General features: G+C 45.1%; 1 protein-coding gene across 1 annotated transcript in view; it reads right to left on the bottom strand.

The window, feature by feature from the left end:
* Window positions 1-1217: 1217 nt before the first annotated feature.
* LOC138677400 (NXPE family member 3-like) overlaps window positions 1218-27279 on the bottom strand; it is a 47648-nt gene continuing 21586 nt past the window's right edge. The window contains exons 5-6 of the mRNA XM_069767495.1: window positions 2941-3144; window positions 1218-2716 (exon numbers count right to left, since the gene is read on the bottom strand). Coding sequence (XP_069623596.1) covers window positions 2184-2716; window positions 2941-3144 — 737 coding nt within the window. The 3' untranslated portion in view covers window positions 1218-2183. The remainder of the gene's footprint in view (window positions 2717-2940; window positions 3145-27279) is intronic.

Here is a 27279-nt window from a genome sequence, read left to right as displayed (position 1 = left end):
AAGATCGCCTACCTCATGGCCGATCCCACACTAGGATCGGGTCAGGTTTCACGAAACCCGTCTCTGCCGAAAGTCGGCAATTTTTGAATTTGTCTGATCCGTTTCGCTCAACCCTACTCTTTAGTATTACATTTAGTCCTGAGTGCGGCCAGTGTTGTGTCCTTTTTAATCACATCTTTTAAATCTTGTTTGTTAAGATATGTTTGATGATCTGTTTCAACAAAGGTCGTTATAGAAATTTTGCGAAAAACTCCAATGTTTCTCCTTTTTGAATATAATTATCATGGAGTGGTGTGTAAGTAGCTAGGCATTAATTGCATGGCATACTGAACAATATGGGTATTTTTTCATTGACCTGACTTATTAATCAGAATACAAGTTGCACCATGGAAACAGGTTGTAAAACATAAGAATCTCATTAGTGTTAAATTTATAGCGTTGGGCATAAAACATAAAATGTTGCCATGTTTCACCGCCTTCTCTTCTTTCTCATTCTTAGTTTTACATAGCTAGCAGATTTAAAAGCAAACTTGAGAGATCTGCTAAATGTTATATCTGTCAAATTATATCAAACCAAAACTTTTATCAGGAAATTTAATTTTATGGAGTCAAACACTAGTGGGCCTGTATGGGTAATTACTAATGATGAGCCATCATGCACAGATATTGTCTTATCCGAGCATGATCGGGTGTATCTTGGGCGTGCTCGTATATTATGTTCAAGCCTTCGCAGCTGCATGAGTTGCGGCCTGAACACATGCGGGGACTGCCTGTTTGTTAATGAATCCCCCCATGTGTTCAGGCTGCCTAACAACTGCAAATCATGCAGCTGCAGGGACTGGAACATAATATACAGCATGCCCAAGATACTAGGATGTATCCGAGCACGTTATTCGAGCATATTCACCCATCACTAGTAATTGCTCTACTATTCGATCGACATTTCTTTGCTCCACCATTGTTGCACCTTGTTGATAAATTCCGCTCTTTTTGTGTATGCTTGTAGGGGTAGTGACATTTTTAGGTGGAGGGATGTCCTTTCACATCACTGAGCACAGTGAACCAATAAATGCTTTGGAGAGGATAATGAAGAAATAATCTACTCTGCAGAAATCCACATGGGTGTAAGATCTTCAATGCAAGAGTCAGTTGCATCAAAGTAGCAGGAAACGTCATCAATACTGCTGATTTTGTGAGACAGTTCTTAATAATAAAAATATTAATAATATTTTTTATTTAAATAACATCAAGATATTCCACAGCACTTTACAATAAGGGGTGAGAAATACAGACAGTAACGTCAGTACAAGGAAAGACAGTTGGACAGTTACATTACGAGTGAGGGTTCGGCCCACAAGCTACAATCTACAAGGACTTAGGGGGCACAATAGGTGATAATGTCTCGTTATTTCAGGTCCAAGCATTATAGCAAATAGAGATTTTCATGTAAACCTACATGATCCGGTCATCAGCCCCTGCGCTTAAATGCATTTATCGTGTGCATGGAGAGTGTGGGGACAGATGAATGGGAGGAAGCAGATTCCAAATAATGTTTAAGACAAGGGAACAGGGGATAGTTCGGTTAGTGAGTTGAGGGGATAAGTTTGTTTAAAGAGAGGCCTTTTTAATGACCACTTAAAAACGTGGGGCTAGGTAACAGTCAGATCGTCTGAGGTAATGCATTCCAGAGAATTTGCGTAGCACGGGGGAAGTTGTGGATGGAGGTGCAACTTTCGGACAATGGAGGATGTTAAAATCAAAAAACCTGACCAGCATCTCCGTAGTGGAGAAAAAGGTTTGGTGTTATCATTCATATTCTCTGAAAAAAAGGCCAAGAAAGTAAAAATTCTGACGGGGTATGTAAACTTTTGAGCACAACTGTATCTTGGCCCATACAGAGTGCTGCCGTGTCCTTTTTTGTATGGAGGATGTTAGTCTCTGGGCAGTTTCAGAACCAAGGGCACGTGTAGGGCAATAGACAGAGATGTAGGAGGACCACCTATAGGGTGGCGCAAAACTGTTGAGAGCCCTATGGATGAGAGGTATGACTTTATATTTTATTCTGGATGGACAGCCGGTGTATTGACTGGCACAAGCTGGAGGCATTGGTGTAGAAATATGACCCTGGCTGCCGCATTCAGGACAGATTGGAGAAGAGAAAGTTCTTATGTTTTCACTCCATATTATTGAGGACACATAAATGAAAGCATCAGGTCCACCTCATTTTTTATAATGATCCCTATCGGATGAAGATTTTCCGGTTCTCGGTGGCATGAGGTCATTTGCCAGACGTCCAATATAGTTACTGGAAGCTCGAAAAACATAGATCTCATCACTGTATCCAACTGATAGGACAACCAATCGCTTCCATGGTCAAACCTATATCCAGTGTTAGCTGATTTAATGAGAATCTTTGTATCAGGGCTACGTTCCAAGAGTTGTCTAATAGCTTCTCGAATGTGCCACAATCGTCGGACATAAAATGAAATGGGATATGTGAGAAAGTGACTCCAACAAGTCAACACAATGACCATATTTTTCCGTGGGCCGAGTCTCTGAAGCTCTGTAGCAATGTACTGCAGCTCTTTAATTCCTGTACGTTCCATGCGCAGAGGCTTCTGATGCGCTCTCCACTCGACTATGTAGTTATTATCCGAGTCTGTGGCCAACAATGGGCCAGGGTTATGAGTAACGTGAAGATCTATTTGCTTGAGAGCTGAAAATGAAGAAAATAAAATTAATTAGCTGATCTTTCCAACAATTTAAAAAGCAAAGTCTTGAAGATCTTCGTAAATTATAGTATATAACTCATACAACCCTTTTTAGAATTAAGTTTAAAAATGTATTAGATATTTCTTACTATTCCAGTAAAATTATATTAACACTCTGAAGTGCCTTTGGTATATCTGAGTACTCATGTGAGTCATTTGGACGACCTACTTGGAACAAACTTCACTAGGTATTCCCACCATTGGCGGAGTGTGGAGTCTCCGAACATGTAGACCATATTTCCGGCAAGGCACTTAGCTACTTTGATGGAGGTATTGAAATCTTGATTGGAGCAAACGTGAGAGGTCCATATATCTTCATAATAAAATCCTGATGGATTTGGATTTTTCAGTAGAGATGTACAAGTATTGTTAGCTTATTAAAAAAAAAATATACAGTTAATTTGAAGTATCATTCATAAGTTCATTTCTGATTATTTTCTGTTAGATTTTCAATAAAGTATTTAATATTTGAAAGATAATGAATATGAAGAATATGAAAAATAGTAGACAATCACCAAGGAAGCCTTAGCATACACAACAAAATAGTCTCCAAAATGTTTCTCATTACTTGACGCCCTTCATTCTCTACTAATTTTTATAGTATCATGTTTGTTTTTTGCACAATTGTATTACTTGTCACTAAGCATACACAGTTTTGTTTGAAGACTGCGGTTGCACACATTCACACTAGGGTTGAGCGACTTTTGTTTTTATAGGATCGGGTCGTATTTCACGAAACCCGACTTTTTCAAAAGTTGGGTCGAGTAAAATCGGCCGATCCTATAGAAAAGTCGGGGTCGGGGTCGGCTGAAACACGAAACCCAATGCAGTGCATTGGGTTTCTAATGGTTCCCAGGGTCTGAAGGAGCGGAAACTCTCCTTCAGGCCCTGCGATCCATATTAATGTGTAAAATAAAGAATAAAAATAAAAAATATTGCTATACTCACCCTCGGACGCGCCCTGGTTGTAACCGGGAGCCTTCCTTCCTAAGAATCAGCGCGTGAAGGACCTTTCGATGACGTCGCAGCTTCTGATTGTTCGCGTGACGCCCATGTGACCGCTCACGTGTCCAATCAGAAGCCGTGATGTCATTGAAAGGTCCTTTAAGCGCTGATTCTTAGGAAGGAAAGCTGTGGGTTACAACCAGGGTGCGTCCGAGGGTGAGTATATTCCTAATAGGCACGCTCGGGGTCCTCCGAGTATTTTTTAGTGCTCGGAGTTTTAGATTTTATTGCCGCAGCTGAATGATTTACATCTGTTAGCCAGCATAAGTACATGTGAGGGTTGCCTGGTTGCCCATAATTGACACCATTTTATGATATACACCTCTCAATGAATACATCTAGGGGTGCAGAGATAGTTTTGACACCATGGGTCTGTCACAGAATTTTATACCATTGGACAGCCATGATGAGTGACTCGAGAGGAACAAGCGCTATTTGCCTATTCAAGTGAATGGGTCTGTGCACATGTAAGTGTGTTTCCACGGACCGTGTGTCCATGGGTAGAACACGCTGACATGTCCATTTTTTAATGTCATCACGAGCCATAAAATGTCCCACAGTGCCCACACACGTGCATACGCATAATAAACATGGATGTCATCCATGTGCCACGCATCAGTGCCAGGGAAGAAGCGTTACAGTAAGCACTGTTCCCTGGTGCTGGGTGCTGAACACAGCTCTCATCATTCTCCACTGCTCTGTCGGCGATCGACATATGCAGGGGAGAATGACTCTCCCCTGCTTGTGCCAATCGCGGGAGAGGAGAGCAGAGGAGAATAATGAGGGCCATTTCAGCACCCAGCACCAGGGAACAGCGCTTACTGTAACACTTCTTCCCTGGTGCCCATCCTTGTGGTACTGATGCAACACACACATGCTTAAAGGTCCTTTAAGCGCTGATTCTTAGGAAGGAAAGCTGCGGGTTACAACCAGGGTGCGTCCGAGGGTGAGTATATTCCTAATAGGCACGCTCGGGGTCCTCCGAGTATTTTTTAGTGCTCGAAGTTTTAGATTTTATTGCCGCAGCTGAATGATTTACATCTGTTAGCCAGCATAAGTACATGTGAGGGTTGCCTGGTTGCCCATAATTGACACCATTTTATGATATACACCTCTCAATGAATTCATCTAGGGGTGCAGAGATAGTTTTGACACCATGGGTCTGTCACAGAATTTTGTACCATTGGACAGCCATGATGAGTGACTCGAGAGGAACAAGCGCTATTTGCCTATTCAAGTGAATGGGTCTGTGCACATGTCAGTGTGTTTCCACGGACCGTGTGTCCATGGGTAGAACACGCTGACATGTCCATTTTTTTATGTCATCACGAGCCATAAAATGTCCCACAGTGCCCACACACGTGCATACGCATAACAAACATGGATGTCGTCCATGTGCCACGCATCAGTGCCAAGGAAGAAGCGTTACAGTAAGCACTGTTCCCTGGTGCTGGGTGCTGAACACAGCTCTCATCATTCTCCACTGCTCTGTCGGCGATCGACATATGCAGGGGAGAATGACTCTCCCCTGCTTGTGCCAATCGCGGGAGAGCAGAGGAGAATAATGAGGGCCATTTCAGCACCCAGCACCAGGGAACAGCGCTTACTGTAACACTTCTTCCCTGGTGCCCATCCTTGTGGTACTGATGCAACACACACATGCTTTAAGGTCCTTTAAGTGCTGATTCTTAGGAAGGAAAGCTGCGGGTTACAACCAGGGTGCGTCCGAGGGTGAGTATATTCCTAATAGGCACGCTCGGGGTCCTCCGAGTATTTTTTAGTGCTCGGAGTTTTAGATTTTATTGCCGCAGCTGAATGATTTACATCTGTTAGCCAGCATAAGTACATGTGAGGGTTGCCTGGTTGCCCATAATTGACACCATTTTATGATACACACCTCTCAATGAATTCATCTAGGGGTGCAGAGATAGTTTTGACACCATGGGTCTGTCACAGAATTTTATACCATTGGACAGCCATGATGAGTGACTCGAGAGGAACAAGCGCTATTTGCCTATTCAAGTGAATGGGTCTGTGCACATGTCAGTGTGTTTCCACGGACCGTGTGTCCATGGGTAGAACACGCTGACATGTCCATTTTTTAATGTCAGCACGAGCCATAAAATGTCCCACAGTGCCCACACACGTGCATACGCATAACAAACATGGATGTCATCCATGTGCCACGCATCAGTGCCAGGGAAGAAGCGTTACAGTAAGCACTGTTCCCTGGTGCTGGGTGCTGAACACAGCTCTCATCATTCTCCACTGCTCTGTCGGTGATCGACATATGCAGGGGAGAATGACTCTCCCCTGCTTGTGCCAATCGCGGGAGAGGAGAGCAGAGGAGAATAATGAGGGCCATTTCAGCACCCAGCACCAGGGAACAGCGCTTACTGTAACACTTCTTCCCTGGTGCCCATCCTTGTGGTACTGATGCAACACACACATGCCACACGTGTGCCGCAAGTGTTACACATGCAGGCACTGAGATCTCTGGTACCGGAAATATCAGGACGTGTGAAAGAGACCTTACAGAGGGTTTTTATATTTGGCAGCTGTCACACACTAAAAGACGCTTTTTATTGCAAAAAAAGTTTTTGCATCATCACATTTTGAGAGCTATAATGTTTCCAAATTTTGGCCGACAGAGTCATGTGAGGGCTTGTTTTTTGCGAGATGAGTTGACGGTTTTATTGGTACAATTTTCGGGCACATGACTTTTTTATTGTTTTTTATTCTGATTTTGGGAGGAAGAATGAAATAAAAACAGCAAATCATGAATTTCTTTTGGGGGAGGTGTTTATACCATTCCGCATGTAGTTAAATTGATAAAGCAGTTTTATTCTTCCGGTAAGAACGATGACAGTGATATCTCATTTATATCTTTGTTAATGTTTTTGCGCTTTTATACAATAAAAATATTTTATATAAAAATAATTATTTTTGAATGGCTTTATTCTGAGAGCTATAACTTTTTTATTTTTCCGCTGCTGGAGGTGTATGAAGGTTTGTTTTTTGCCTCCATACACCCCTTATTACAGAGCAGGAGGATAATAAGAATGTCAGATATTAAAAGTGGAGCATGATTGGAGTTTATGTGGTGACTTGCATAACTTAAAAAAAATAATAATAATCAAACATGGGGGATTTGAATCCAGAAAAAGCTCAACTCTAAAGACCATGGACAGCAGCCTTACCATTGCACCACCAGCTCATGGAGATGAAACATTCAAGTACTGTAGTGAGGGAATCTGAATAACCTTTTGATTGTGATGTTTGAATGTTTCAGGTATCAGACTCAGGTATCAGAGTCAGGTATCAGAGTCAGGTATCACAGTCAGGTATCAAAGTCAGGTATCAGAGTCAGGTATCAGACTCAAGTAGTAGAATCAGGTATCAGAGTCAGGTATCAAAGTCAGGTATCAGACTCAAGTAGTAGAATCAGGTATCAGAGTCAGGTATCAAAGTCAGGTATCAGACTCAAGTAGTAGAATCAGGTATCACAATCAGGTATCAGAGTCAGGCATCAGAGTCAGGTATCAGACAGATTATTTCTGATGTTTGACTTTGATACGTGATCATGTCCTAAAATGAACACTGCACATATGGACAGGATAGTACCTCAGAAGTTAGAAAGGGGTTAAAGAGTCAATATTGACTTTTAGGATTGCTATTTTGAATGAATTTAAAGGAATTGTTCATTTAAATTAATAAAAATAAAAATGCATTGCTCACTGATCTCCAGTTACTGTTATTCTGATCCGAAATCTGATTAGCTTTGCTTCCTGCTGTGGCGATCTCCCAGCAGAAGGACATATTGCCATCTATTTTATGTCAGAGAATGCACCAGGAAGCACAGACAAGCCAGGACTAGATAAGCATTAGAGCAAAAATAAATGCAGATGATCACTCAGGGTCTGATTTGTTGTCTGTTTATGTTGTCGGAACCCTTTTAAAAAAATTTTAAATTCCTTGAAAAATATTTTTAACCCCTTAGCGACCGCCGATACGCCTTTTAACGGCGGCCGCTAAGGGTATTAATTAACGGCGCTGTGGAAAAAGTAAATAGCGCCCCCCAGAGTCAGACTTTCTCCCGGGTCTCGGCTGCCGGGGGTAGCCGAGACCCCAGAGAACATGATTCGGGGTTTTTTTAACCCACCCCGCATTTGCGATCACCGGTAATTAACCGTTTACCGGCGATCGCAAAAAAAAAAGAAAACACGATCTCTTTTTAATTTCTCTGTCCTCCGATGTGATCGCACATCGGAGGACAGAGAAAAGGGGTCCCAGGTAGCCCCCCAATACTCACCTATCTCCCCCGATGCTCCTCGTGTCTCCCGGTGGGCGCCGCCATCTTCAAAATGGCGGGCGCATGCGCAGTGCGCCCGCCGGCCGGCCCCGCGAGGATCTTTGGGGTCTCGGCTGCCGGGGGTAGCCGAGACCCCAAAGAGCATGATCGGGGTCGGTTTTACCGACCCCTGTTTTGCGATCGCCGGTAATTAACTGTTTAGCGGCGACCGCAAAAAAAAAAAAAAAAAAAGAAGTAAAGTGTAATTCTCTGTCCTCTGATGTGATTGCACATCAGAGGACAGAGAAATAGGGGGATTCGGGGACCCTACAATACTCACCTGTGTCCCTGGATCCTCTTGCTGCTCCTCCTGGCCGCCGGCAGAAGAAAATGACGGGCGCATGCACAGTGCGCCCGCCATCTGTCTCCATCTGCCGGCCGGCAGGAGAACAGCAGTTGGGGCTAAAATTAGGGTTAGGGGTAGGGTTAAGGCTAGGGTTAGGGTTAGGGGTAGGGTTAGGGGTAGGGTTAGGGTTAGGGGTTGGGTTAGGGGTAGGGTTAGGGTTAGGGCTAGGGTTAGGGCTAGGGCTAGGGTTAGGGCTAGGGTTAGGGTTAGGGTTAGGGCTAGGGTTAGGGCTAGGGTTAGGGCTAGGGTTAGGGCTAGGGTTGGGGCTAAATTTAGGGTTAGGGTTGGGGCTAAATTTAGGGTTAGGGTTGGGGCTAAATTTAGGGTTAGGCTTCTTTCACACTTACATCGGTACGGGGCCGTCGCAATGTGTCGGCCCGACAAACCGACGCACGTTGTGAAAATTGTGCACAACGTGGGCAGCAGCTGTAGTTTTTCAACGCATCCGCTGCCCAATCTATGTCCTGGGGAGGAGGGGGCGGAGTTACGGCCACACATGCGCGGTCAGAAATGGCGGATGCGACGTACAAAAAAACGTTTCATTGAACGTTTTTTTGTGCCGACGGTCCGCCAAAACACAACTGATCCAGTGCACGACGGACGCGACGTGTGGCCATCTGTCACGATTAGAGTTGAGCGACCTTGACCTTTTTAAAGTTGAGCCGGGTTTCGCGAAACCCGACTATCTCAAAAGTCGGGTCGAGTGAAATCGGCCGATTATGGCGAAAAGTCGGGATCGACCGAAACACGAAACCCAATGCAAGTCAATGGGGCAGCATAGTCGGCAGTGAGTGGGGGCCAGGAAAACACCTAGAGTGCCCATTTTAATGTCAAAACCATCCATTCTTCTTAATGAAGCTTGTCAAGCTTAATTTACCTTATAATAATTAGAAGGCATTTGAAATTGGGGGTCATTTGGCTAAAGTTGTGGGGGGTAGGGCTGGTTCAAGTAATTAGTGGGCCCAGGAAATCTGGACCACGTCACGGCAGTGGAGCAGGGAGAGGTAAGTATTTCAACTTTGCAAGTGCTGTGAACCTGAGCAAGCAGGGGGGGCCCACTTGTTGGCATTGGCACTGGCACAGGGCCCCTCAAAGTACAGCGGTGTGTTTGCACGGCGGGGGCGCCTCCCACCGGCAGCAACACTTTTGCGTACTATGAGAGGCCCTGTGCCAGTGACGTCGCCAACTAGTATTCCTCCCCCCACCTGATGAAGGAACCTGCGCTTTCATCTGCACCTTCCTCTTTGTCCCCGTGTAAGGTGGTATGGTATGCGGGAAGAGCAACCTGACTTTCAGCAGGGTCACAATGTTGTTGTGTAGCGTGCACGGGGAATGTTGCGTTATGGGTCAATGTACCAGCAGACTCATCTATCACTGGCTGGGCAATGGGCACGATGAAGTGGGAACACAGATATAGGCCCAAATAATAAAGTGGGCTAAATGCAGTTCAAAATTGGTAACACAGGAATAACCAGGGGGCATTGCAGTGGAGGACAACTGGAATGAGAGGCTGACACAGAGAGTAGGGCCAAATCAGTAAGTAGTCGAAATGCAGTTCAAAATTGGCAACCGTAGTAAACAGGCAGCACAGCTTTGTTCAGTGGAGGAGAACAGCAAGGAGTGGCAGACACCGATAGTAGGCCCCAAACCAACTAGTACGCCAAATGCAGTTGTTCCATTTAACCACAATTTAATGAGAGCCTGAAGATAGAAGCTCAGGAAAGGCAACCTGGGGAACACCTTGGAGTGTAACACACCATCTCTCTCCACCCCATACCCAATTTGTAGGCCTAATGCAGTGTAGTTTCCAAGAACTACTAAACGAGAGCCGGAAGATCGAAGCTCAGGAAAGGCAACCTGGTGAACACCTTGGAGTGTAACACAACCTCTCTCTACACCCCATACCCAATTTGTAGGCCTAATGCAGCGTAGTTTCCAACAACTACTAAACGAGAGCCGGAAGATCGAAGCTCAGGAAAGGCAACCTGGGGAACACCTTGGAGTGTAACACAACCTCTCTCTACACCACGGAAGGGCTGATTCTTAGGAAGGAAGGCTGTTGGAAATAAGCATTGCGCGTCCGAGGGTGATTATATTCTTATTAGGTATATACTCACCCTCGGACGCGCCCTGCTTCTTTATTTGTAATGAATGTTTATTTGCAATGTGGTTTTGACTTACTCGATTATTTTTGTAATTAATGATTTTATTAATTTCATTGTTTTACATCTTCTTGGCAATAATATAAAGAAGACGCGACAGGACAACACTCGGTGGATGCCATATCTGTGTTTTCAATTAAAAAAACCTTTCAGTTAACTACTTGCAGGAGAAAGTAATTGTAGCTGGTGGACATTTTTAGTACAGTTCCAGATTTTTGTTGTGTGTTTGTTTTTAATGTTAAAATGTCTGCATTTGATATCTCACCAGTATTTTCTTTTTTATAAGCAAAATACTTATTTTTTTACTTTATGATGTTGGTTCAAGGGGTACACGGGCAGCAGTAGACAGGTCAGTGGAGGCCTAGTGGAAGGAGGGAACGCAGACAGGCTTCGAAGGCCTAACATAATAAAATGGGCTGGCTGTAGGCAATTTATAATTGGTTCCATGGGAACACGGGCAGCAGTAGACAGGTCACTGGAGGCATAGTGGAATGAGGGACCGCAGACAGGCTTCGAAGCCCTAACATCATAAATTGGGCTGCCTGTAGGCACTTTTAAATTGGTTCCAGGGGTACACGGGCAGCAGTGGTCTGGTCAGTGTAGTAGTAGTTGAAAGGAGTGACCGCAGACAGGCTTCGCAGGCCTAACATAACAAAATTGGGCTGGCTGTAGGCACTTTTAAATTGGTTCCAGGGGTACACGGGCAGCAGTGGTCTGGTCAGTGGAAGTCTAGTGGAAGGAGTGACGGCAGACAGGCTTCGAAGGCCTAACATAACAAAATTGGGCTGGCTGTAGGCACTTTTAAATTGGTTCCAGGGGTACACGGGCAGCAGTGGTCTGGTCAGTGGAAGTCTAGTGGAAGGAGTGACGGCAGACAGGCTTCGAAGGCCTAACATAACAAAATTGGGCTGGCTGTAGGCACTTTTAAATTGGTTCCAGGGGTACACGGGCAGCAGTGGTCTGGTCAGTGGAAGTCTAGTGGAAGGAGTGACGGCAGACAGGCTTCGAAGGCCTAACATAACAAAATTGGGCTGGCTGTAGGCACTTTTAAATTGGTTCCAGGGGTACACGGGCAGCAGTGGTCTGGTCAGTGGAAGTCTAGTGGAAGGAGTGACCGCAGACAGGCTTTGAAGGCCTAACATAACAAAATTGGGCTGGCTGTAGGCACTTTTAAATTGGTTACAGGGGTACACGGGCAGCAGTGGTCTTGTCAGTGGAAGTCTAGTGGAAGAAGTGACGGCAGACAGGCTTCGAAGGCCTAACATAACAAAATTGGGCTGGCTGTAGGCACTTTTAAATTGGTTCCAGGGGTACACGGGCAGCAGTGGTCTGGTCAGTGGAAGTCTAGTGGAAGGAGTGACGGCAGACAGGCTTCGAAGGCCTAACATAACAAAATTGGGCTGGCTGTAGGCACTTTTAAATTGTTTCCAGGGGTACACGGGCAGCAGTGGTCTGGTCAGTGGAAGTCTAGTGGAAGGAGTGACGGCAGACAGGCTTCGAAGGCCTAACATAACAAAATTGGGCTGGCTGTAGGCACTTTTAAATTGGTTCCAGGGGTACACGGGCAGCAGTGGTCTGGTCAGTGGAAGTCTAGTGGAAGGAGTGACGGCAGACAGGCTTCGAAGGCCTAACATAACAAAATTGGGCTGGCTGTAGGCACTTTTAAATTGGTTCCAGGGGTACACGGGCAGCAGTGGTCTGGTCAGTGGAAGTCTAGTGGAAGGAGTGACGGCAGACAGGCTTCGAAGGCCTAACATAACAAAATTGGGCTGGCTGTAGGCACTTTTAAATTGGTTCCAGGGGTACACGGGCAGCAGTGGTCTGGTCAGTGGAAGTCTAGTGGAAGGAGTGACCGCAGACAGGCTTTGAAGGCCTGACATAACAAAATTGGGCTGGCTGTAGGCACTTTTAAATTGGTTCCAGGGGTACACGGGCAGCAGTGGTCTTGTCAGTGGAAGTGTAGTGGAAGGAGTGACGGCAGACAGGCTTCGAAGGCCTAACATAACAAAATTGGGCTGGCTGTAGGCACTTTTAAATTTGTTCCAGGGGTACACGGGCAGCAGTGGTCTGGTCAGTGTAGTAGTAGTTGAAAGAACGGACCGCAGACAGGCTTCGAAGGCCTAACATAACAAAAATGTCAAAACAATGGTATTGTCAGTGCCAGGCATTGAAGGATGGCAGCGCATAGACTAAACATTGGTGAAGCTGTGAGAGATAATTTTGCTAGTGGTAGAGCACTGTTTGAGCTGGGGGGGGGAACTGTCTTGTGGCCGGCGGTACAGGCACAGGGCCCCTCATATTACAATGGTGTGTCTGACGTTGGGTGCGCACCACCACCGCCAGAGACACTTTATTGTACTATGAGGGACCCAGTGGCAGTGCCGTCGACCAAAAGCGGGCACACCCACCTCTTCAGACAAACAGCACTCTCACGGGTGCTGGCGCAAAGTGGCGATACCACGGCCCCGTGTGGGGAGTTTGGCCATTTTGTTAGGAGTAAACATGTCGTATGCTGGACAATCAGGTGCAGAAAATTACGAGATTGGAAAAGTCATTCAGAAGAGTCCACAGTCAAGACCTTTTCATAGGAAAGTTAGGTGTCAGCCGGGCAAGGTGGGGCAAAAGATTTCGAAATCCAGTTGTGGTTCATTTTAATGAAGGTTAGATCATCTACATTTTGGGTAGCCAGACGAGTCCTTTTTTCAGTTAGTATTGAACCTGCAGCACTGAATACTCTTTCTGATAGGACACTAGCTGCCGGGCAAGCAAGCTCCTGCAATGCATATTCTGCCAATTCTGGCCAGGTGTCTAATTTGGATGCCCAGTAATCAAATGGGAATGAAGGTTGAGGGAGAACGTCGATAAGGGATGAAAAATAGTTTGTAACCATACTGGACAAATGTTGTCTCCTGTCACTTTGAATTGATGCTGCAGTACCTGTCCTGTCTGCGGTCATAGCAAAATCACTCCACAACCTGGTCAGAAAACCCCTCTGGCCAACGCCACTTCTGATTTCTGCCCCTCTAACACCTCTGGTCTGCTGGCCCCTGGAGCTCGTGTGAGAACGATCATGGGTGCTGTGTGCAGGGAATGCCAGAAGCAAACGGTCAACAAGAGTTGATTGTTTTGTTGCTAATATTAGTTCCAAGTTCTCATGTGGCATAATATTTTGCAATTTGCCTTTATAGCGAGGATCAAGGAGGCAGGCCAACCAGTAATCGTCATCGTTCATCATTTTTGTAATGCGTGTGTCCCTTTTGAGGATACGCAAGGCATAATCCGCCATGTGCCCCAAAGTTCCTGTTGTCAAATCTGCGGTTGTGCTTGGTTGAGGGGCAGTTGCAGGCAAATCTACGTCACTTGTGTCCCTCAAAAAACCAGAACCCGGCCTTGCCACGCCACCAATTTCCAGTGACCCCGGGAAAGCTTCCTCATTAAAAATATACTCATCCCCATCATCCTCCTCATCCTCCACCTCCTCTTCGCCCGCTACCTCGTCCTGTACACTGCCCTGACCAGACAATGGCTGACTGTCATCAAGGCTTTCCTCTTCCTCTGGTGCAGACGCCTGATCCTTTATGTGCGTCAAACTTTGCATCAGCAGACACATTAGGGGGATGCTCATGCTTATTATGGCGTTGTCTGCACTAACCAGCCGTGTGCATTCCTCAAAACACTGAAGGACTTGACACATGTCTTTAATCTTCGACCACTGCACACCTGACAACTCCATGTCTGCCATCCTACTGCCTGCCCGTGTATGTGTATCCTCCCACAAAAACATAACAGCCCGCCTCTGTTCGCACAGTCTCTGAAGCATGTGCAGTGTTGAGTTCCACCTTGTAACAACGTCTATGATTAGGCGATGCTGGGGAAGGTTCAAAGAACGCTGATAGGTCTGCATACGGCTGGAGTGTACAGGCGAACGGCGGATATGTGCGCAAAGTCCACGCACTTTGAGGAGCAGGTCGGATAACCCCAGATAACTTTTCAGGAAGCACTGCACCACCAGGTTTAAGGTGTGAGCCAGGCAAGGAATGTGTTTCAGTTGGGAAAGGGAGATGGCAGCCATGAAATTCCTTCCGTTATCACTCACTACCTTGCCTGCCTCAAGATCTACAGTGCCCATCCACGACTGTGTTTCTTGCTGCAAGAACTCGGACAGAACTTCCGCGGTGTGTCTCTTGTCGCCCAAACACTTCATAGCCAATACAGCCTGCTGACGTTTCCCAGTAGCTGCCCCATAATGTGAGACCTGGTGTGCAACAGTGGCAGCTGCGGATGGAGTGGTTGTGCGACTACGGTCTGTGGACGAGCTCTCGCTTCTGCAGGAGGACGAGGAGGAGGAGGAGGAGGAGGGGGTGCGAACGGCTACAGCCAACTGTTTCCTAGACCGTGGGCTAGGCAGAACTGTCCCAAACTTGCTGTCCCCTGTGGACCCTGAATCCACCACATTTACCCAGTGTGCCGTGATGGACACGTAACGTCCCTGGCCATGCCTACTGGTCCATGCATCTGTTGTCAGGTGCACCTTTGTGCTCACAGATTGCCTGAGTGCATGGACGATGCGCTCTTTAACATGCTGGTGGAGGGCTGGGATGGCTTTTCTGGAAAAAAAGTGTCGACTGGGTAGCTCGTAGCGTGGTACAGCGTAGTCCATCAGGTCTTTGAAAGCTTCGCTTTCAACTAACCGGTAGGGCATCATCTCTAACGAGATTAGTCTAGCTATGTGGGCGTTCAAACCCTGTGTACGCGGATGGGAGGCTAAGTACTTCCTTTTTCTGACCATAGTCTCATGTAGGGTGAGCTGGACTGGAGAGCTGGAGATCGGGGAACTAGCGGGGGTGCCGGTGGACATGGCAGACTGAGAGACGGTGGGAGATGGTATTGTTGGCGCCGGTGCCCTAGATGCAGTGTTTCCTACTACGAAACTGGAGATTCCCTGACCCTGACTGCTTTGGCCTGGCAAAGAAACCTGCACAGATACTGCAGGTGGTGCAGAAAATGGTGGCCCTACACTGCCGGAAGGGATGTTGCGTTGATGACTAGCTTCATTGGCCGAGGGTGCTACAACCTTAAGGGACGTTTGGTAGTTAGTCCAAGCTTGCAAATGCATGGTGGTTAAATGTCTATGCATGCAACTTGTATTGAGACTTTTCAGATTCTGCCCTCTGCTTAAGGTAGTTGAACATTTTTGACAGATTACTTTGTGCTGATCAATTGGATGTTGTTTAAAAAAATGCCAGACTGCACTCTTTCTAGCATCGGATACCTTTTCAGGCATTGCAGACTGAGCTTTAACCGGATGGCCACGCTGTCCTCCAACAGGTTTTGACTTTGCCACGCGTTTTGGCCAAGATACGGGCCCGGCAGATGGAACCTGTTGCGATGTTGATGCCTGCTGCGGCCCCTCCTCCTCCGCTTCAGAACTGCTGCCGCCTGCACCCTGTTCCCCCAATGGCTGCCAATCGGGGTCAAGAACTGGGTCATCTATTACCTCTTCTTGTAGCTCGTGTGCAACTTCGTCTGTGTCACCGTGTCGGTCGGTGGTATAGCGTTCGTGATGGGGCAACATAGTCTCATCAGGGTCTGATTCTTGATCAGCACCCTGCGAGGGCAATGTTGTGGTCTGAGTCAAAGGACCAGCATAGTAGTCTGGCTGTGGCTGTGCGTCAGTGCACTCCATGTCAGATTCAACTTGTAATGGGCATGGACTGTTAACTGCTTCACTTTCTAAGCCAGGGACGGTATGTGTAAAGAGCTCCATGGAGTAACCCGTTGTGTCGCCTGCTGCATTCTTCTCTGTTGTTGTTTTTGCTGAAGAGGACAAGGAAGTGACTTGTCCCTGACCGTGAACATCCACTAACGACACGCTGCTTTTACTTTTACCAGTTTCACGAGAGGAGGCAAAAGAGCTAGAGGCTGAGTCAGCAAGATAAGCCAAAACTTGCTCTTGATGCTCCGGCTTTAAAAGCGGTTTTCCTACTCCCAGAAAAGGGAGGGTTCGAGGCCTTGTGTAGCCAGACGACGAAACTGGCTCCACAGCTCCAGACTTAGGTGCAATATTCTTTTTCTCACGACCACCTGATGCTCCACCACTACCACTACCCTCATTACCAGCTGACAATGAACGCCCCCGGCCACGACCTCTTCCACCAGACTTCCTCATTGTTTTAAAACCGTTACCAAATGAACGGTATTTGTTGCTGTCACACAACTTACACGGTGAGCTATAACTTCACTATGATTTAGCTACCCCTTTACAGGTGGGTGAGACCACAACGAAAATCAGCCACAATGTTACACACTCTGTTGTTGTTGGCAACAAATGAGATACCACACACGCAGGACTGTCACTGAAGCACAAATGTAAATATTTATCTCCCACTGGTTTTTTTTTGTTTATTTTAAAGGGAGACTTCAGAAAGAAAAAAAAAAAATTTTTACAGAAGAATTTATAAAACAAATAAAATGAAATGATTGCTTCAGGGAGAATTTAGGAAAAAAAAAAAATTTCTAGGGCCCACTGAGTGACAGATGACGCACACAGGAGTCAGGAGTGGCACACAAGCCCAGAGGCCAATATTAATCTCCCACTGATTGATTTAGTGATTTTTTTAGGTAGATTTTGTAACCCAAATCAAGCAAAAAAAATAATAGGCTTTCTATGGCCCACAATTGTGGAGAGAGAGAGAGATGGCACACCCAGGAGTCAAGACTGGCACACAATCAGAAGGGGCAATAAGAATCTCCCACAGATTTTTTTTTTTTTTTTTTCAGGGAGACTTTAGAGAAAAAAAACAAACAAAAAAAATGATTGTTTTCAGGAATAATTTAGAAACCAAAGAAAATAAACTGATTTTTTCAGGGAGAATTTAGAAAACAAATAAAACAAAAAATAGGCTTTCTAGGGCCCACTGAGTGACAGATGACGCACACAGGAGTCAGGAGTGCCACACAAGCCCAGAGGCCAATATTAATCTCCCACTGATTGATTGTGTGATTTTTTCTGGTAGATTTTGGAACACAAATCAAGCAAAATAATTAATAGGCTTTCTATGGCCCACAATTGGGGAGAGAGAGAGAGATGGCACACCCAGGAGTCAAGACTGGCACACAAGCAGAAGGGGCAATATGAATCTCCCACAGATTTTTTTTTTTTTTCAGGGAGACTTTAGAGAAAAAAAACAAAACAAAAAAAATGATTTTTTCCAGGAATAATTTAGAAACCAAAGAAAATAAAATGATTTTTTCAGGGAGAATTTAGAAAACAAATAAAACAAAAAATAGGCTTTCTAGGGCCCACTGAGTGACAGATGACGCACACAGGAGTCAGGAGTGCCACACAAGCCCAGAGGCCAATATTAATCTCACACTGATTGATTGTGTGATTTTTTCTGGTAGATTTTGGAACCCAAATCAAACAAAAAAATTAATAGGCTTTCTATGGCCCACTATTTGTGAGAGAGATGGCACGCTCAGGACTGGCACACAAGCCCAGAGGCCAATATTAATCTCCCACTTCTTTTTTTTTTTTCCAGGGAAAATTTATAAAGCCAATAAAAAAAAAAAAATAAATAGGCTTTCTATGGCCCACTATCTGAGAGAGAGAGATGGCACGCTTAGGACTGGCACACAAGCCCAAAGGCCAATATTAATCTCCCACTGATTGATTGATTGATTTTTTCAGGTAGAATTATGAACCCAAATCAACCCAAAAAATAAATAGGCTTTCTATGGCCCACTATTTGTGAGAGAGATGGCACGCTCAGGACTGGCACACAAGCCCAGAGGCCAATATTAATCTCCCACTTTTTTTTTTTTTTCCCCAGGGAAAATTTATAAACCCAATAAAATAATTAAAAAATAGGCTTTCTATGGCCCACTATCTGAGAGAGAGAGATGGCACGCTTAGGACTGGCACACAAGCCCAAAGGCCAATATTAATCTCCCACTGATTGATTTATTGATTTTTTCAGGTAGAATTTAGAACCCAAATCAAGCAAAAAAATTAATAGGCTTTCTATGGCCCACTGAGTGAGAGATGGCACACACAGGAGTCAGGAGTGGCACACAAGCCCTGAGGCCAATATTTTTCTCCCACTGATTGATGTTGTGATTTTTTCAGGTAGATTTTGGAACCCAAATCAAGATAAAAAAAATAGGCTTTCTATGGCCCACTGAGTGAGAGATGGCACACACAGGAGTAATGAGTGGCACACAAGCCCTGAGGCCAATATTTTTCTCCCACTGATTGATGTTGTGATTTTTTCTGGTAGATTTTGGAACCCAAATCAAGCAAAAAAATAAATAGGCTTTCTATGGCCCACTGAGTGAGAGATGACACAGACAGGGATGGCACTCTAGCAGAAATGCCAATTTTAATCTCCCACAAAAAAAAAAAAGGAACTGTCGTTCAATTACTATCTCCCTGCAGTAATCTCAGCCAGGTATGGCAGGCAGCAATAAGGAGTGGACTGATGCACAAATTAAATAAAAAGTGTGGACAAACAAACAAGATAGCTGTGCAGAAAGGAAGGAACAAGAGGATTTGTGCTTTGAAAAAAGCAGTTGGTTTGCACAGCGGCGTACACACAGCAATGCAGCTATCAGGGAGCCTTGTAGGGCAGCCCAATGAGCTACAGCGCTGAGGAAAAAAAAAAAAAAAAAAGGAGCTTCCACTGTCCCTGCACACCGAAGGTGGTGTTGGGCAGTGGAAATCGCTACAGCACAAGCGGTTTTGTGGTTAATGGACCCTGCCTAACGCTATCCCTGCTTCTGACGAAGCGGCAGCAACCTCTCCCTAAGCACAGATCAGCAGCAGTAAGATGGCGGTCGGCGGGAACGCCCCTTTATAGCCCCTGTGACGCCGCGGACAGCAAGCCAATCACTGCAATGCCCTTCTCTAAGATGGTGGGGACCAGGACCTATGTCATCACGCTGCCCACACTCTGCGTTTACCTTCATTGGCTGAGAAATGGCGCTTTTCGCGTCATTGAAACGCGACTTTGGCGCGAAAGTCGCGTACCGCATGGCCGACCACGCACAGGGGTCGGATCGGGTTTCATGAAACCCGACTTTGCCAAAAGTCGGCGACTTTTGAAAATGTTCGACCCGTTTCGCTCAACCCTAGTCACGATCCGTCGGCAATACAAGTCTATGGGCAAAAAACGCATCCTGCGGGCACATTTGCAGGATCCGTTTCTTGTCCAAAACGACGGATTGCGACGGAATGCCAAACGACACAAGTGTGAAAGTAGCCTTAGGGCTAGGGTTAGGGTTGGGGCTAAAGTTAGGGTTAGAGCTGGGATTAGTGTTAGGGTTTGGATTAGGGTTGGTATTAGGGTTAGGGTTGGCATTAGGGTTAAGGTTAGGGTTGTGATTAGGGGTGTTTTGGGATTAGGGTTAGGTTTGAGGTTAGGGTTCAGATTAGGATTAGGGGTGTTTGGATTTAGGGTTTTGATTAGGGTTATGGTTAGGGTTGACATTAGGGTTGTTTTGGGGTAAGGGTTGTGATTATGGTTAGGGTTAGTGATTAGGATTATGGATCAGGTTGGGATTAGGGTTAGGGGTGTGTTGGGGTTAGGGTTGGAGCTAGAATTGGGGGGTTTCCACTGTTCAGGTACATCAGGGGGTCTCCAAACACGACAGCCAATTTTGCGCTCAAAAAGTCAAATGGTGCTCCCTCCCTTCTGAGCTCTGCTGTGCGCACAAACAGTGGGTTACCCCCACATATGGGGCATCAGCATACTCGGGATAAATTGGACAACAACTTCTGTGGTCCAATTTCTCTTGTTACCCTTGTGAAAATAAAAACTTGGGGGCTACAATATCTTTTTTGTGAAAAAAAAAAATATTTTCACGACTCTGCATTCTAAACTTCTGTGAAGCACTTGGGCATTCAAAGTTCTCACCACACATCTAGATAAGTTCCTTGGGGGGTCTAGTTTCCAAAATGGGGTCACTTGTGGGGGGTTACTACAGTTTAGGTACATCAGGGGCTCTGCAATCGCAACATAATGCCCACAGACAATTCTATCAAAGTCTGCATTCCAAAAAGGCGCTCCTTCCATTCCGAGCTCTGCCGTGCGCCCAAACAGTGGTTTACCCCCACATATGGCACATCAGCGTACTTGGGATAAATTGGACAACAACTATTGCAGTCCAATTTCTCTTGTTACCCTTGTGAAAATAAAAACTTGGGGGCTACAATATCTTTTTTGTGGAAAAAAAAATATTTTTTATTTTCACGACTCTGCATTCTAAACTTCTGTGAAGCACTTGGGCATTCAAAGTTCTCACCACACATCTAGATAAGTTCCTTGGGGGGTCTAGTTTCCAAAATGGGGTCACTTGTGGAGGGTTTCTACTGGTTAGGTACATCAGGGGCTCTGCAAACGCAACATAATACCCGCAGACCATTCTATCAAAGTCTGCATTCCAAAACGGCGCTAATTCCTTCCGAGCTCTGACGTGCGCCCAAACAGTGGTTTACCCCCACATGTGGGGTACCAGCATACTCAGGACAAATTGGCAACAACTTTTGGGGTCCAATTTCTCTTGTTACCCTTGTGAAAATAAAAACTTGGGGGCTACAATATCTTTTTTGTGGAAAAAAAAAATATTTTTTATTTTCACGGCTCTGCATTATAAACTTCTGTGAAGCACTTGGGCATTGAAGGTTCTCACCACACATCTAGGTAAGTTCCATGGGGGGTCTAGTTTCCAAAATGGTGTCACTTGTGGGGGGTTTCCACTGTTTAGGCACATCAGGGGCTCTCCAAACGCGACATGGCGTCCGATCTCAATTCCAGCCAATTCTACATTGAAAAAGTAAAACGGTGCTCCTTCTCTTCCAAGCTCTGCGGTGCGCCCAAACAGTGGTTTACCCCCACATATTGGGTATTGACGTACTCAGGAGAAATTGCACAACAACTTTAGTGGTCTAATTTCTCCTGTTACCCTTGTGAAAAAAAAAATTTGTGGGCAAAAAGATCTTTTTTGTAGAAAAAATGCAATTTTTTTTTTCACGGCTCTACGTTATAAACTTCTGTGAAGCACGTGGGGGTTCAAAGTGCTCACCACACATCTAGATAAGTTCCTTAAGGGGTCTAGTTTCCAAAATGGTGTCACTTGTGGGGGGTTTCCACTGTTTAGGCACATCAGGGGCTCTCCAAACGCGACATGGCGTCCAATCTCAATTCCAGCCAATTCTACATTGAAAAAGTAAAACGGCGCTCCTTCACTTCCAAGCTCTGCGGTGCGCCCAAACAGTGGTTTACCCTCACATATGGGGTATCGACGTATTCAGGAGAAATCGCACAACAACTTTCGTGGTCTAATTTCTCCTGTTACCCTTGTGAAAATAAGAATTTGTGGGCGAAAGATCATTTTTGTGTAAACAAAAGCGATTTTTAATTTTCACGGCTCTACGTTATAAACTTCTGTGAAGCACTTGGGGGTTCAAAGTGCTCACCACACATCTAGATAAGTTCCTTAAGGGGTCTAGTTTCGAAAATGGTGTCACTTGTGCGGAGTTTCCACTGTTTAGGCACATCAGGGGCTCTCTAAACGTGACATGGCGTCCGATCTCAATTCCAGCCAATTCTGCATTGAAAAAGTCAAACGGCGCTCCTTCACTTCTAAGTTCTGCGGTGCGCCCTAACAGTGGTTTACCCCCACATATGGGGTATTGGCGTATTCAGGAGAAATTGCATAACAAAATTTATGATTACATTTCTGTTTTTACACTTGTGAAAATAAAAAAAATGGTTCTGAATTAAGATGTTTCCAAAAAAAAGTTAAATGTTCATTTTTTCCTTCCACATTGTTTCAGTTCCTGTGAAGCACGTAAATGGTTAATAAACTTCTTGAATATGGTTTTGAGCACCATGAGGGGTGTAGTTTTTAGAATGGTGTCACACTTCATTATTTTCTATCATATAGACCCCTCAAAATGACTTCAAATGTGATGTGGTCCCTAAAAAAAAATGGTGTTGTAAAAATGAGAAATTGCTAGTCAAATTTTAACTCTTATAACTCCCTAACAAAAAAAAATATTGTTTCCAAAATTGTGCTGATGTAAAGTAGACATGTGGGAAATGTTATTTATTAACTATTTTTCGTGACATATCTCTCTAATTTAAGCGCATAAAAATACAAAATTTGAAAATTGCAAAATTTTAAAAATTTTCGCCATATTTCCGTTTTTTTCATAAATAATCGCAAGTAATATCGAAGAAATGTTACCACTATCATGAAGTACAATATGTCACAAAAAAACAGTCTCAGAATCAGCGGGATCCGTTGAAGCGTTCCAGAGTTATAACCTCATAAAGTGACAGTGGTCAGAATTGCTATAAAAAAAACAAGAAAAAGAAGACATACACAGAACCGGGGATCACCAAAAAGGACAACAATAATCCCTATACAAAAATCATCAATTTTATTAAGGTCAAACAGAGACACAACAGACGGTTAAAAACAATGTTAAAAACAGTAACAGTACATCCCCAGATGGGGAATGCCCCCCCCAAGACCAAGAAAAAGTTAATGCGGGAATAGATGTATAAAGATACACAATCCAGATAGCATACAGAGTGCATGTAGAAACAAGAATATATATATAAATATAAACATATATACACACAACTGCTCAGAAGGACAGGACAAAAAAAAAAAAAAAACTATATACGCCCTATAGGCATGTGATTGTTATGGCCATAACAAAATAAAGAAAAATATAATGCTATAATTTTCACAAATTAGTTTTGATCAGTATCATAGCCACCAAGTTGTTAAATATATAAAATAGACCTAGCCCAAACTATATGGATATAAATACTACAAATGCGGGTACACTGAAAAAGGTACTGTCCACCATATCATATAGCTAGATCAACTGATATAAGTACAGTTAGGGCCAGAAATATTTGGACAGTGACACAAGATTTGTTATTTTAGCTGTTTACAAAAACATGTTCAGAAATACAATTATATATATAATATGGGCTGAAAGTGCACACTCCCAGCTGCAATATGATAGTTTCCACATCCAAATCGGAGAAAGGGTTTAGGAATCATAGCTCTGTAATAGAGTTGAGCGACCTTGACCTTTTTAGAGTCGAGCCGGGTTTTGCGAAACCCGACTATGTCCAAAGTCGGGTCGAGTGAAATCGGCCGATTATGACGTAAAGTCGGGATCGACCGAAACACGAAACCCAATGCAAGTCAATGGGGCAGCATAGTCGGCAGTGAGTGGGGGCCAGGAAAACACCTAGAGTGGCCATTTTAATGTCAAAACCATCCATTCTTCTTAATGAAGCTTGTCAAGCGTAATTTACCTTATAATAATTGGAAGGCATTTGAAATTGGGGGTCATTTGGCTAAAGTTGTGGGGGGTAGGGCTGGTTCAAGTAATTAGTGGGCCCAGGAAATCTGGACCACGTCACGGCAGTGGAGCAGGGAGAGGTAAGTATTTCAACTTTGCAAGTGCTGTGAACCTGAGCAAGCAGGGGGGGCCCACTCGTTGGCATTGGCACTGGCACAGGGCCCCTCAAAGTACAGCGGTGTGTTTGCACGGCGGGGGCGCCTCCCACCGGCAGCAACACTTTTGCGTACTATGAGAGGCCCTGTGCCAGTGACGTCGCCAACTAGTATTCCTCCCCCCACCTGATGAAGGAACCTGCACTTTCATCTGCACCTTCCTCTTTGTCCCCGTGTAAGGTGGTATGGTATGCGGGAAGAGCAACCTGACTTTCAGCAGGGTCACAATGTTGTTGTGTAGCGTGCACGGGGAATGTTGCGTTATGGGTCAATGTACCAGCAGACTCATCTATCACTGGCTGGGCAATGGGCACGATGAAGTGGAAACACAGATATAGGCCCAAAGAAGAAAGTGGGCTAAATGCAGTTCAAAATTGGTAACACAGGAATAACCAGGGGGCATTGCAGTGGAGGACAACTGGAATGAGAGGCTGACACAGAGAGTAGGGCCAAATCAGTAAGTAGTCGAAATGCAGTTCAAAATTGGCAACCGTAGTAAACAGGCGGCACAGCTTTGTTCAGTGGAGGAGAACAGCAAGGAGTGGCAGACACCGATAGTAGGCCCCAAACCAACTAGTACGCCAAATGCAGTTGTTCCATTTAACCACAATTTAATGAGAGCCTGAAGATAGAAGCTCAGGAAAGGCAACCTGGGGAACACCTTGGAGTGTAACACACCATCTCTCTCCACCCCATACCCATTTTGTATGGCCTAATGCAGTGTACTTTTCTACAACTACTAAACGAGAGTCGGAAGACCGAAGCAATGGCAAGGAAACCTGGGGAACACCTTAGAGTGTAACACACCCTCTCTCTACACCCCATACCCAATTTGAAGGCCTAATGCAGTGTAGTTTCCAAGAACTACTAAACGAGAGCCGGAAGATCGAAGCTCAGGAAAGGCAACCTGGGGAACACCTTGGAGTGTAACACACCCTCTCGCTACACCCCATACCCAATTTGAAGGCCTAATGCAGCGTAGTTTCCAACAACTACTAAACGAGAGCCGGAAGATCGAAGCTCAGGAAAGGCAACCTGGGGAACACCTTGGAGTGGAACACACCATCTCTCTACACCCCATACCCAATTTGAAGGCCTAATGCAGAGTAGTTTCCAAGAACTACTAAACGAGAGCCGGAAGATCGAAGCTCAGGAAAGGCAACCTGGGGAACACCTTGGAGTGTAACACAACGTCTCTCTACACGACGGAAGGGCTGATTCTTAGGAAGGAAGGCTGTTGGAAATAAGCATTGCGCGTCCGAGGGTGATTATATTCTTATTAGGTATATACTCACCCTCGGACGCGCCCTGCTTCTTTATTTGGAATGAATGTTTATTTGCAATGTGGTGTTGACTTTCTCTATTATTTTGGTAATTAATGATTTTATTATTTTCATTATTTTGCATCTTCTCGGCAATAATATAAAGAAGACGCGACAGGACAACACTCGGTGGATGCCATATGTGTGTTTTCAATTTAAAAAAACTTTCAGTTAACTACTTGCAGGAGAAAGTAATTGTAGCTGGTGGCCATTTTTAGTACTGTACCAGATTAGAGTTGTGTGTTTGTTTTTAATGTTAAAATGTCTGCATTTGATATCTCACCAGTATTTTCTTTTTTATAAGCAAAATACTTATTTTTATATTTTCTGATGTTGGTTCCAGGGGTACACGGCCAGCAGTGCCCTGGTCAGTGTAGTAGTAGTTGAAAGAATGGACCGCAGACAGGCATCGAAGGCCTAAAATAATAACACATGGCTGTAGGCAATTTTAAATTGGTTCCAGGGGTACACGGACAGCAGTGGTGTGGTCAGTGGAGGCCTAGTGGAAGGAGTGACCGCAGACAGGCATCGAAGGCCTAAAATAATAACACATGGCTGTAGGCAATTTTAAATTGGTTCCAGGGGTACACGGGCAGCAGTGACCTGGTCAGTGTAGTAGTAGTTGAAAGAATGGACCGCAGACAGGCATCGAAGGCCTAAAATAAAAAAATTGGGCTGGCTGTAGGCAATTTTAAATTGGTTCCAGGGGTACACGGGCAGCAGTGGTGTGGTCAGTGGAGGCCTAGTGGAAGGAGTGACCGCAGACAGGCATCGAAGGCCTAAAATAATAACACATGGCTGTAGGCAATTTTAAATTGGTTCCAGGGGTACACGGGCAGCAGTGACCTGGTCAGTGTAGTAGTAGTTGAAAAAATGGACCGCAGACAGGCATCGAATGCCTAAAATAATAACACATGGCTGTAGGCAATTTTAAATTGGTTACAGGGGTACACGGACAGCAGTGACCTGGTCAGTGTAGTAGTAGTTGAAAGAATGGACCGCAGACAGGCATCGAAGGCCTAAAATAAAAAAATTGGGCTGGCTGTAGGCAATTTTAAATTGGTTCCAGGGGTACACGGACAGCAGTGGTGTGGTCAGTGGAGGCCTAGTGGAAGGAGTGACCGCAGACAGGCATCGAAGGCCTAAAATAATAACACATGGCTGTAGGCAATTTTAAATTGGTTCCAGGGGTACACGGACAGCAGTGGTGTGGTCAGTGGAGGCCTAGTGGAAGGAGTGACCGCAGACAGGCATCGAAGGCCTAAAATAATAACACATGGCTGTAGGCAATTTTAAATTGGTTCCAGGGGTACACGGACAGCAGTGACCTGGTCAGTGTAGTAGTAGTTGAAAGAATGGACCGCAGACAGGCATCGAAGGCCTAAAATAAAAAAATTGGGCTGGCTGTAGGCAATTTTAAATTGGTTCCAGGGGTACACGGGCAGCAGTGGTGTGGTCAGTGGAGGCCTAGTGGAAGGAGTGACCGCAGACAGGCATCGAAGGCCTAAAATAATAACACATGGCTGTAGGCAATTTTAAATTGGTTCCAGGGGTACACGGACAGCAGTGGTGTGGTCAGTGGAGGCCTAGTGGAAGGAGTGACCGCAGACAGGCATCGAAGGCCTAAAATAATAACACATGGCTGTAGGCAATTTTAAATTGGTTCCAGGGGTACACGGACAGCAGTGACCTGGTCAGTGTAGTAGTAGTTGAAAGAATGGACCGCAGACAGGCATCGAAGGCCTAAAATAAAAAAATTGGGCTGGCTGTAGGCAAT

This window comes from Ranitomeya imitator, chromosome 4 (genome assembly GCF_032444005.1).
Source record: "Ranitomeya imitator isolate aRanImi1 chromosome 4, aRanImi1.pri, whole genome shotgun sequence".
Taxonomy (NCBI): Eukaryota; Metazoa; Chordata; class Amphibia; order Anura; family Dendrobatidae; genus Ranitomeya; species Ranitomeya imitator.
The sequence above is the reverse complement of the archived record's forward strand: the minus strand, read 5'-3'. Positions and strand labels throughout refer to the sequence as shown.